The following is a 12,017-nucleotide window of genomic DNA, read 5'->3' on the forward strand; positions in this document are numbered from 1 at the left end:
TTATTCATGAGAGACACAGACATAGGCAGAGGGAGAAGCAGGCTCCATGCAGGGAGCCCGATGTGGGACTTGATCCCAGGACCCTCAGATCACGACCTGAGCCAAAGGCAGACGCTCAACCACTGAGCCACTCAGGCATCCCAGTGGTCTTAATTCATATAGGAGAAGTTCCAATGCTTAGCCAGTTAGGTAATATGTGTCACTGTGTTTGGATACTTTGTGATGTTTTTGTCCTTGGCCATGATAAGGATGGTCCCAAAAGCCATTTTGTGCTGGTTTGAATACCATCCCTAAATTGACTAACTAAGTAACCAGGGCACTTTCCTTTCAGTATGCTTCCTTGCCTGAAAAATGACACTATCACAGTACCTACCTCATAGAGTCATTGTAAAGATTATTGGGATACGATGCATGAAAGGTATGGGCATGCAGATCCTGGAGCATGGTAACCACTCAATAAATATTAATAATCAGCCAGACTAAATGAATTTAGTTAGATGAATTACAAGTGGATTATAAACAAAGTGTGATGCTAAGTAATGTACTAGTTGATGACATTTTGAAAATTTTGTATAAGCCTACTGCAATCTTGGGCCGCCTGGGTGGCTCAGCGGTTGAACATCTGCCTTGGGCTCAGATCATGATCCCAGGGTCCTGGAATTGAGTCCCATATCAGGCTCCCTGCAGGGACCCTGCTTCTCCCTCTGCCTTTGTCTCTGCCTCTCTCTCTCTCTCTCTCTCTGTGTGTGTGTGTGTTTCTCATGAATAAATAAATAAAATCTTAGTGTCCTTTAAAGGCAGAGACACAGGCAGAGGGAGAAGCAGGCTCCCCAGAGGAGACTCAATCCTGGCATCCTGGGATCACACCCTGAGCCAAAGGCAGATGCTCAACTGCTGAGCCATTCAGGTGTCCCTCTATTTTTTTTTTTTTTTTAAAGCTTATTGCAATCTCTGGTGAGTGTAATGAGTTGATGGGGCAAAATCAATGTAAGGCAGGATCGGTCATTTTTACTGAATTGCTGTAGGCAATTGTGGAGGTTTTACTGGCAGTTTAATTGCAGAACTGCTTGAGCCACAATCTCTAGATAGTGGTACACTTTCACAAGCCAAGTCAATGAATATCTATAGTGTTGTTGGCCATTAAGTTAAATCCACAACATTTATTGGTAAACTCTTGTCTGTATTTTGGGGTTGCACTCCACACAGCCTTGATACTTAGGAAGACTCTTTTCACACGGCTGAGGAGATGGGTGGTGGCACACATCTCTCTGGACTTCACTTAATAGATGCTTGTACACGGTCCCAAGCTTCGACACCCTAAACCACATTTTTGTATGCAGAACTCAGACTTCTTGTCCATCAAGCTGTTGTTTTATGGTGCGGTCCTCTGGCTTTTGAGTTCAGTTTCATCAGAGTTGTAGGGTTTCTTGGCCAGCATCGACGCTATTACTTGACTTTTTGCCATTAAAGGAAATGAAAATCAGAAAAATTAAAGTACTGATACTAGAGATGTTCAAGGACTCATCCTAATAATATAATGGATGCAAAGGTGGAAATTACCAGGTGAGTCACAGGGCGCAGTGTGTGGCCTCAGTGAGGGATTCCTTGCATCTAAGCTGGCTTAGACTGATCATGAAGTCAAGAAAGAGTTAAAGAACCAGTTCAAAACACTGGGCTCTCCCTCCAGTGACGTACCTGGCCAAACAAAAATATCAAAGGGCAGGGTTAAACTTCACATTTCAAGCATGTTTCCAGGGATGTGAAGTTCAAAGTGTCATCAGTGGCATGGCTGACAGAGAAAAATCTTTAAAGAGTGTCAGCAGCTCTTGAGTAATCTTCTTACTGTAGCTTCCATCATCATGGATGGAATGCTGTGAAATGTAGAGGATCTGGCAAATGTAATTGTCCGGTGATAAATTAGATTAAAAAAATGAAAAAATTAGTCATGCAGACTTGGTCTTGAACAGTCCATTGTTTTATTACCATGTACCCCACTAACCACTTAAAAAATGTCTTCACTAATTGTTTATTTTTGCTTATCGAATTTGAAGGACCTAACCACATAATAAAACTATTACCATAGTTGTTCCTCTTTTCCCAACACTGTCCACCTCCACCCCACAAGTACGCATCAGGGAAAGGATTCTACTTGTGTTCTTTTGCACATGAATGAATTTTTATTTGTCACATTGTCATTTTCTTTTTCCTTTTTCCCCCTCAGAATTCCCACTTCATAAAATGCTTTAAAAATATTTATCAAAAAAAATATTTCTCAGGTCCTCATGGAGCAAAGTGATAAAAGTCCCCATAACAGAAAAAACCAACAATATCATAATCATAGCTACCCCTTGCCTTATGGTGAATCGGGCATTATCTTTGAGCCCTTTATATATACTTCACAGCAATCCCATGAAGCTGGTATTCTAGTAGTAGTAGTGATGGTGGTAGTAGTGTAGTGGTGTAGAAGAAGCAGCCGAGGCACAGGTGAACTTCCGTAGCTTGCTAAGTGCCCACAGGTCACACAGGGAGTGGAGACAGGATTTAAACCTAAGCAGGTTTGCTCCATTACTGCCTTTATTTCCATAAAAAGTAAGAGACAAACAAAACAAAAAAAAAAAGAGAGGGGGAGGTTTTCAGCTTTGTTGTCTGCATTGGATAATCTGCTTCACAGAACTTAAATTGTTACTAGATTCTGAGCATAGAGGATCTGGAAGGGGAAAAAAAATGAAGAGATTGATGCTTTGGGGGAAAACATCCAATTGATTAAATTTGATAAGCAAGAGAGCCTAGGTTTTAGTTAGGCAGTCTTCAGAGCCAGAAAGAAAAGATGAAGTTTCTATTAGCTTTGGGCTGCTTTCAGATGTGAAATTTTTAGCCAACAATCATAGATAATCTTGATCACGAAGAAGATGGGGAGGCAAGGGATTGAACATCCACTGTGGCTCCCGTCGAATATTTAAAAGCTTGGATTTCGGAGTGACTTGGAGGAAATTGGAAAGCGGAGCCAGTGACCGAGGAGGACTATAAAAAAGAATCAAGATAATGAGGACCTGAAAGAGTAGCAGATTCAGGGCTTTAAAGCTCCCAATGTTGAGACCACAGACAAAATTTTAACGGAAACAGAAATGATGTCACTGCGAGCTCAGGACCGGAACAGATAGACTAATACTAACAGGCAGGCAGTACTCCTCAACTCCTATTACACTTTTGTCCTTTCTAGACAAGGAGGTCGATCTTCAGCCTGGGAAGAGTAGAGCAAATACTTGTAAGAGGAAATTGAAACTCAAGATAGGTGAACTGATTGTGCGAGAGCGCAGGGCGGCTCTGAATGCGTTCAGCTCCTCTGGCCAGCGTGAATTCCATCCTGGGGCCAAGCGGACTTCTGCTGCCTGCCTGTAATCTGAAGAATTGTGGAGAAGAAGGGCATCACTAAATGGATCAGGGATGGGATCATGTCCAATTAAAAGCCGAGCAAAAAACAAAATCCAAGAAAGTATAGTTTCCAGAGAAAAGAATAGAGAGCCCCATGCTGACCTGGGGCAAAATTCTGGAACCAGTAATTACAAAAAGATGGCTTGCAGATTCACTTTTCACATGTACATGGTAGCTAGGCGACAGCAGGGGATTGTTAAAAGTGGAAAAAATAATTGTTCCTTTATTGCTTTTTGTTGCTCGGTTCTTAGACTGGAAGGCTAGGGCCGACAGGTATGCTGTGCCTGGAATCCAGGACGGTTTCAGGAGGGAGGTGGGGGCTGGCCGTGTGGCCACTGCATGCCATGCAGGCACTTGTTTAGTGTACTGATTTATCCCCCGCATGTCTTGAAATTCTGTTTCAGTGAGTCGTGATTTAGACCCAGGATTCTGTAGTATAGGCTGGTGTTCCAGATTACTTGCTATTCTGGAGCAAGTTTGCGAATGCTGAGCCGTAGCAGACCCCCATGAGTGGATTTATGTTGTCTTCCTAGTGTTGATGCTATTACTGATGGCTAATGCATTGAATAACCACGTGCCAGACACTACCCCAAGTGCTCTACTCACATGATCTCATTTAATCCTCATCCCTGCCCAATTAGTAGGTGCTGCCTTTATGGTACCTCTTGTCCAGATGGGGAACTGTGACCTCTCTGAAGTCTCACAGACACTAAGTGACGGGGCCGGTTTCAAATTCGGGAAGTCTGGCACTTTGAAAGTTCACACTCCGCACCACTCAGCTGGTAGCCCCTCTTAAAAGCCCGCCTTAAGGCTTCGGGTTGGCGGGAAGGGTGATGTCTGGGCAGGAGTCACGCCCTGTCTTTAGTACCTGAGTAGCATTGTTATGTAGACATTGGGGTGTCTCAGACTTTCTTGATGCAGAGAGCTGGGGCAGGGGGTGATGTGACTAAATCTAGGTGGAATTATTCATTTATCACGATCAAATCTGGGAAGGGTAAATGTAAATTGCTGCCCCATGAGGCCCCAAATCAGCAAAGATCCTGGAAGCCATGACTTAATACTTTTCTGGTAAGAAAAGATCAGGGTTGTTTGGGTTGTCTACAAGCTCCGTATAAATCAACGAGCCTTTGTCTACGCTGTACCTTTTGCCTAGAATGCCCTTTCCTGCTTCCTCCTCTTTCTCCTGGCAAATTTTTAATCATCTTTAAAGACAGAGCCTAAATGTCACTTCGGCTATGGAGTCTTCTTTGATTTCTACAGGCAGATTTATCATCCCATTCTTTCTGCTTCTTTAGCACTTTGTTCCTGGTGTTATAATTTTGTGATTATCTTTCTTAGTTTGTGCCACCCAAGTTCACAGTCACTCAGCTGGAAACGTGGGGGAGGGCATCGTTCCCTTCCTCCCTCCCTTCCACTTTGAATCCCTGCCCTTACTAAGCCTCTCAGCTTTAACTGTCTGCATACCGATACAATCTGCCCCCTCCTTGTTCCTGCAGCCCTGTTGGGACGCAAGTCTGTGTCCCGACACTCATACCCCAGCTGTCACTTGTCAGTGCCCCCCCCCATTTTCCCACGAAGCATCAGAGACTTCTCTATCAAATGCAATCTGCCTGTGCTTAAAATCTGTGCCTGACTCCTCACAGCCAACAGGATAACCCTAAGCCCGAAACCATTTATAATCTAACCCTGTCTGACTCTCCATCCTCAACTTTTGACTTCCTGCCTTGCTTCTTGGACTCCAGTGACACTGAACTCATTGTAATTCCCCAGGCAGTATGCTGTTTCTTGCCGCCTTGTTCCAGCTCAACAGGGACCGCCTGGCATGGCTTCCCACCACCCCACACCTCCTGACTACTCCTGGGTTCTGCATGGGAGGCCCCCGGGCCCCTCTCTGTAGGGGGGCTCTGTAGGTCTCTACCTCCTGGTCACACTTCTATTGCAGTTACTTCTTTATTTTGCTCCCACATTGAGCCTTGAGCTTCTTATAAAGGCAGTGAGGGTATCTGGTTTTGTTTCCATTGGCAAATAGATCTCAGTACGAGTTTCTGGAAAGAAATTGTGTTATAATTATTTGTTCTCCTTGGAAAGATTGTAGAGTAAGTAACTTGCCCCTTCTTTCTAGATGTGAGGTCTTGAGTGTTTCACCACTCCTCTGAGTGAGAACCTGTTTGCTCGTGTGTAAAATGAGAATAATTTCACCGCCCCCCCCCAAGGACTCTTGTGAGAATTAGTTGGGATAGTGATGTTTTATAAATCTTAGCATGCCATTCCAGAGATTGTGGACTACAGCCCTGATGTCCATTTTTGTATGGTCAAGAATGACTTTCATGTTTTTAAAAATGCTTTTAGAAAGTCAAAAGAAGGATGTTTTTGCCACTTGAAAATTAGATGAAATTCAGATTTCAGTGTCTATAAATAAAATTTTATTTGAATGAATAGAGCCATGTTCATTCATTTCCCATTGTCTGTTACTGCTTTTGCATTGCAACAGCAGAACTCAGTTTCAACAGAGTTACTGTGGCTTGTCGAACCTCAAATATTTAGTATCTGGCCCTGTATAGAAAAATGTTTGCTGACCCCTACCTTATTCAAAAATTAGGAAAATGTGTGTGATTCACAACCTTCTCCTTGTACCACAGAGTACTTTTTGAGGGAAAGGTTTCTTTCTTTAAACTTTTAGAGCTTCATCCTGGGTCCACAGAGTGACCCGTTAATGTGGGGCAAGCCACAGTGGCATGGCTTTGGTTTTCTGAAAAGGAGGATGTTCCAATAAGAGTATGGTGGACCGTTTGAAAAGACAGTGACCTTCCCACTACTGGGGTAGTTAAAGGGTAGATGGACACCCAGTTTTCATGTGTTGCTAAGGAACAGGGTGTCTCGCACTTGGTGCTATGACATTTTGGGCTGGATAATTCTCGGTGGTGGGTGCTGTCCTGTGTATTGTGTGTTGATTAGCAGCATCCCTGGCCTTCAGTCACTACAAGCCAGGAGTACCCCCTTCCCCAGCTGCAACAATAAAAAATGTGCCCATACATTTAATAATTTTTGGAGCCTGTTATTAAGAAAAAAAAACACACACACATATTATAGAATAGCAGCATGTTATGTGACAATCCATTTTGTCTTGGGAAGAAGAATTTAGAAAAGTTTTAGTTGTTAAAAGTGAGTATGGAAATCTCATAAAGTGGAACACCTGGTTGGCTCAGTGGTTGACTGTCTGCCTTTGGCTCAGGTCATGATCCCAGGATCCTGGAATGGAGTTCTGTATCAGACTCCCCAGAGGGAGCCTGCTTCTCCCTCTGCCTATGTCTCTGCCTTTCTCTGTGTCTCTTATGAATAAATAAATAGAATATTTAAAAAAAAGAGAGAAAATAAAATAAAGTAATATATGAATCCCATGGGTATTTAATGTTGGTAAAGCCAGTATGTGCTTTACCGACACGGTTTCGGAAATTCTCACAGCCACCTAATGCAGGTAGGCCCCCTTTCCTGATAAGCAGAGCAGAGAGGTTGAGCAAAGGATAACATGTTGAGGACAGGGCAGCTCGGGTGGCTCAGCGGTTTATCGCCTCCTTCAGCCCAGGGTGTGATCTTAGAGACCAGGGATCAAGTCCCACGTCGGGCTCCCTGCATGGCTCCTGCTTCTCCCTCTGCCTGTGTCTCTGCCTTTCTCTCTCTGTGTGTCTCTCATGAATAAATAAAAACAATCTTAAAAAAAACAAAAACAAAAACAAAAACATGTTGAGGACAGAAATTCCCTCCACTGAAATAAGATAGAAACTCAGAAGTGAACATACCCAGTAAAATCCTGATGGACTTTATTTGGCCTTGAAATTCCATTCCTGTGAATTTGCATGAGGAGCATGTTGTTGCTCATTCTTCCACCTTAGGGCAGATCCACTGGAAAACAAAACAGTAGCAGTAGAACTAAAGAGAAGGTTACAGTTTTCTGCTAGTTTTTAGACTTTATGGATCTCTGGGTGCTGATCCAGGTGCACGCTGCCTGAATGGCCATGTTGGAACGTGACCCCTGTCTACCGCATGCTGCCCCTCCAGAGCTCTGCTCCCACCTTTCCTCAATTGGAACCCTGCCACGGTCTCCCTTTGCAGAAACCTGGGCTGGAGGTGAAGAGGCCGACTTCTAACCCGTCAGTGGGACACAGATTTACAACACATCAGTCCATTTTATATGGTGAACGGGGGAGTTCTCTTCAGTTGTTTTGGTTAGCTAAAAGCTTTTACTTATCGAGTGCCTGCTGTTTGCCAGGCCTAGTACAAGCGCCTGGATATTTCCAGCTGGCAAGAATCAAAGTAGCATCCAGTGTCCCAAATGTGATGGGTGTTGGAAGCCCTACCCCTTACTTCTTACTTATCTCCTAATATTTTCTCTTTATTATGAAATACATAGTGTGTACAGGATAAATGAGGAATAATAATAATTTGTACCCATGTTCCTGTGCATATCTTCCCATTTTACTGTACATTCTTTTTGAAAGAAAGGAATTATTACAAGTAAAATCAAAGCCGCCTGTACGACCCTTGATGCCTTTCCTATCTTGCCCTCCCCGGGGTTAGCTGCTGTCCTGTTTGGTGTTTATCACTACCTTGTGCGTTTTTATATTCTGCTTTATATGTGTCAGTAACTTCACGTCATCTTATAGACATCTTCATATCTATACATAAAGTGTTAAACTTTATGTATAAAATGAAGGCATCCATCATGCTTTTAATTTTTTTTTGCAAGATTTATGCTACAGAGTGCTTTGTCTAATAGTTTTGCATAAACAGATTTCTGAAATTAACCAAAAAATAATAGTCAGCCCTAGGTTGATTTATAATTGAATTTCTCTTGCAGTGTTGCATGGATGTTAAAAAAACTGACTACTTGTTTTTTTGTTTGTTTGGAGATGGAACCCTGTGGATAAATGTAGCTCCAATTCTTCCTTTCTAATGTATTGAGTGTTCCTTTTTTTTTTTTTTTTTTTTTGGCAGTGTGAAAATTTTGTTGGATGTTTAGGTAGTCTTCAGGTCCTGCTGTCATAACTGCTGCAATGAACATGTGAACATGCCTGTGTATATTGACTGGAGCACCCATAGGCATTTCCCCAGGATTATACCTAGCATGTAGGCTAGGATAGATCCACATTCATCTTCACTAGAATTGTCCAAACTGCACTCCAGTTGTGCCTGTACCAGCTTCCACTAACACCTACATGAGGGGGTGGATCCTTGACTTGATACAGTCCTTTCTTGCACATAAGAGGCTTAAAACTGTTTGCTAATTTAAAGCATCTGAACTATTATCTCACTATTGTCCCGAATACTTTTTTGAGATTAAATACTGGGTAATATTTAACGAAGTTCAAATTTACTTTTTTCTTTATTTTCCTAGATCTGAAAAGAACAGTTTAAATATTATATTAGTGTGGATTTTTGTGACTTTAGTATTTGCAAAACTTCTCATGCATAATCCAGGTAGTCTTTTAATTGTGAATCTGTGTGGTATTGCTTTGACAACTGCTTTCAGTTCCTTTGCTTTCTGGGACTTCTTCCTCCTTCCCAATTTCTGATTCTCCTCACCACTGCGAGTTGCTCCTAATGCTGGCCCCGCAGCTATGGCAGTCCCTCTGGCAGCCTCTGTGCCCTCTGCTTCCTCCTGTCTCTGGATGCCCATGAGGGCAGGGTGAAGTGGTCTATAATTAATGTAAGCGCTGCACGAGTTCTGTTGAGTGCTGTGATGAGTCAGTAGGGCTGGAAGACAGTGACACTAACTTGGAGAGGTAAGTGGTTAGATGGCGCTTGTTAAGATTGAGTTCTTTTTTTTTTTGGTATGATTGAGTTCTAATCACACTGGGTAGTTAGCTGTGTATGTGATAATAGGAAGATGGCAAGAGAGGCTTTCTAATTTTTAAGTATAAAAAGAAAACAGTTGTATTAATCTTTATTTATATTTTTAGTCTGTCCCCTTCAAATCAGAGAAATATATACTTCTGATTGATTGGTTTTACCTGGTAAAAAAAATACTGTATATCGTGCAGTAAGTATATTGTAGTTTTGTCTTTTAATGAACAGGGTATATCAAAACAAACTTCATAGCCAGAGAACTGGATGAGAGTATAAAAATCTATATACTGGAATGCATACATTTTTCTTGAAAAGTTAAATTGGCCATGGTAATCTGTGGAGCCTAAAAACTAGTTGACTGGCCCTTACCTTACCCCCAGATCCACTTGAAAATTTCTCAATCACAATGCCCATTTTAATGGAAATGTGCGGTCTTTAGAAGAACTTAGAATGTGTATTATTTAGATTTTACTGGACAAGACAAGTGGGATTTGTTTCTTCTACTCCAGTTATCAAAAAGATTAACCCTTTGCCCTCTACATTTTATTGTAACCGTTCGGAAACAATGGGGTTGTTTGTACAAGATAGCTGAAAAATTGAGGCTTTATGCCAAGTGGAATGTTTCTCAGTTGAAGGAGGTACCAATCATTGCACACGTTTTTTTTTCTTGTGTTGCAGGCGTCTGTAGAGGCTTCTGGTGAAATCGCATTATGCAAGACTGGATTTCCTGAAGATGTTTACAGTGCAGTCTTGTCCCAAGATGTGCATGAAGGACAGCCTCTTCTCAATGGTACTATCTCAGAAGATATATTTGTACATACAGTGTCTTTGCTCTTGAAACAAATTAGCCATTAAAAAGTCTCTAAATCATCTCTACTGTATAACAAGTATGAATTTTTCACAATCAGTATAATGAGACTGTAGGGACTTTATTTTAGGATTACAGAAGAGCTTATGAATCTCTTATGTACATAATTGGAAGGCTCCTAATCTCTTGAAAACTTCAGATTTCTTCCATTTTTAATTTATAGTAGAAACCATTGTGTAATTAATTTTCAGTTTTTTCTGCATATGTTTTACTAATTTGGAAGATATTTGCCAAACATCTGATTCTAACGGTTTTAGAAATTATTTACAGCAAAAATCCACTTAATATTTTGAATTTAAAAAATGAAGAAATTACTATGATATTATCTTTGATAAAACATATCAAACTTTAGTAATAGGTAAATTATAATGAATGACTTAGCAGGTTAAGTCTTGAGGCAAGAGCATGAGAACATATTTTCCTTATGACATCGTTTATAGAAATTATTAGATTGTTAATTTAGTTGTTAACATATGTGAATATCAAATACAGACACATCTCCTATTTAAATGTGGATCAAGTTCATTGAGGTAATCATGCCAGTAAGTCTAGGTAAAATCTGAAATAGAACTCGGAGTATCCTAAGCAAAATAGAAAGCCCCTTCTTTTATCTCTAATTGAATGCAAATAAAATTTTGGTTAGTAGTATTTTCATGGACTTATTTATCATTACAGAAAATGTCATTGAAATGTGAAAGCAGGAAGAATTGATTAGTGAGTTGTATTTAGATTGTTATTCCCCACAAATTGTGCATATCTCTAAGGCTGTTTTAGAGAGCTCCTTTTAGAAAATCCGTGCAGCCTCCGCTAATTAATTTACACAGGGCTCTACCACACAGCCTTAATTGAAGTGTCTCTGCAGTACTGACAAACCTTAGTGGTATAATACTTAAGAATACCATAGACAGAGGACTTTGAAATGTAAATGGGCTCTTAGCTACTAAGGTTCTTTAGTGCAAGATTATCATTTTATTTTCATTTCTATTCTAATTGTGATTTGCTTATACCTATGTGTTCTTCCTGAAGTTGTTTTTTTTAAAAAGACATCTTTGTGCCCTTACCTTAAAACGTGGTATTTTAATGAGTAAATGTTAAATTAGTCTGTCTCCACACTGAATTCCTCATCTAGTGGGTAATGGTTGACATGATAGAGGTATAATTCAAATCAAAAGTGTAGATTCTGTTTAACTTACTGTGAGTCTTGGAGTTCTTCTGCATGTTTGTCATTTTCTTTAAATCTGTGAATTATTGTGAGGTTTCCTAGGACCTACGTGACCCGTGAATATTATTTGAGTACTGAAAAAGATGTATCGATAACGCTTCTCTAGAATAACTCAGAGAAAATATGTCAGTGGGATTTGTTGCATTTTTGCAATTTATTTCTGAGATTCATTTTTAAATGGATAATTCATTCTCCTAGTCTCTTTTCCTAAAAGCTCTTTACAAATCAACACGTGGCTTGTCATTAGAAACCACTGATTTAAGATGAAGTACACTGGCATGTTGAATGGTTTTGAAAATGAAAGCCTGTTTTCTAATTATTAGGTAATGCCGGAAAGAGTAGAAATTGGGCATAGTTGCTTGCCAGGGTCTTTTCAGTATAACCTAGAAACTGGGATTTTGCTAGTGCTGTAAATGTGAAAGATTCAAACTACTTTTAACTTTGTGCTCTACCTATCATCGAGAGAAGTGCGTATCACAGTCTCTGATAGAACTTAGATGCTTTGGTATGCGTAATTGTTACCTTGTTTATCATTACGCTTTCTTTTTTTCAAACCATTTCTCTCTGCCACACCATTACTTTTCTCTTTATCATTCATTGAATATGCTAAAGGATGCCAGCGCCTGAAAGCTTAAAATATAAAGTTCAAAA

At 40.6% G+C, this 12,017-nt stretch overlaps 1 protein-coding gene across 3 annotated transcripts in view; it reads left to right on the plus strand.

The window, feature by feature from the left end:
- Positions 1–12,017, plus strand: part of CDH2 (cadherin 2) — a 214,773-nt gene that overhangs the window by 20,429 nt on the left and 182,327 nt on the right. For 2 of the 3 annotated variants that reach the window (XM_055323454.1, XM_055323451.1), the window contains exon 2: positions 9,955–10,066. In XM_055323454.1, the coding sequence (XP_055179429.1) occupies positions 9,955–10,066 (112 nt within the window). Of the gene's footprint in view, positions 1–9,162; positions 9,213–9,954; positions 10,067–12,017 lie in introns of those variants that run through there. The other variant, XM_055323453.1, reaches the window with a different exon arrangement.

This window comes from Nyctereutes procyonoides, unplaced genomic scaffold (assembly GCF_905146905.1).
Source record: "Nyctereutes procyonoides isolate TBG_1078 unplaced genomic scaffold, NYPRO_anot_genome, whole genome shotgun sequence".
NCBI lineage: Eukaryota > Metazoa > Chordata > Mammalia > Carnivora > Canidae > Nyctereutes > Nyctereutes procyonoides.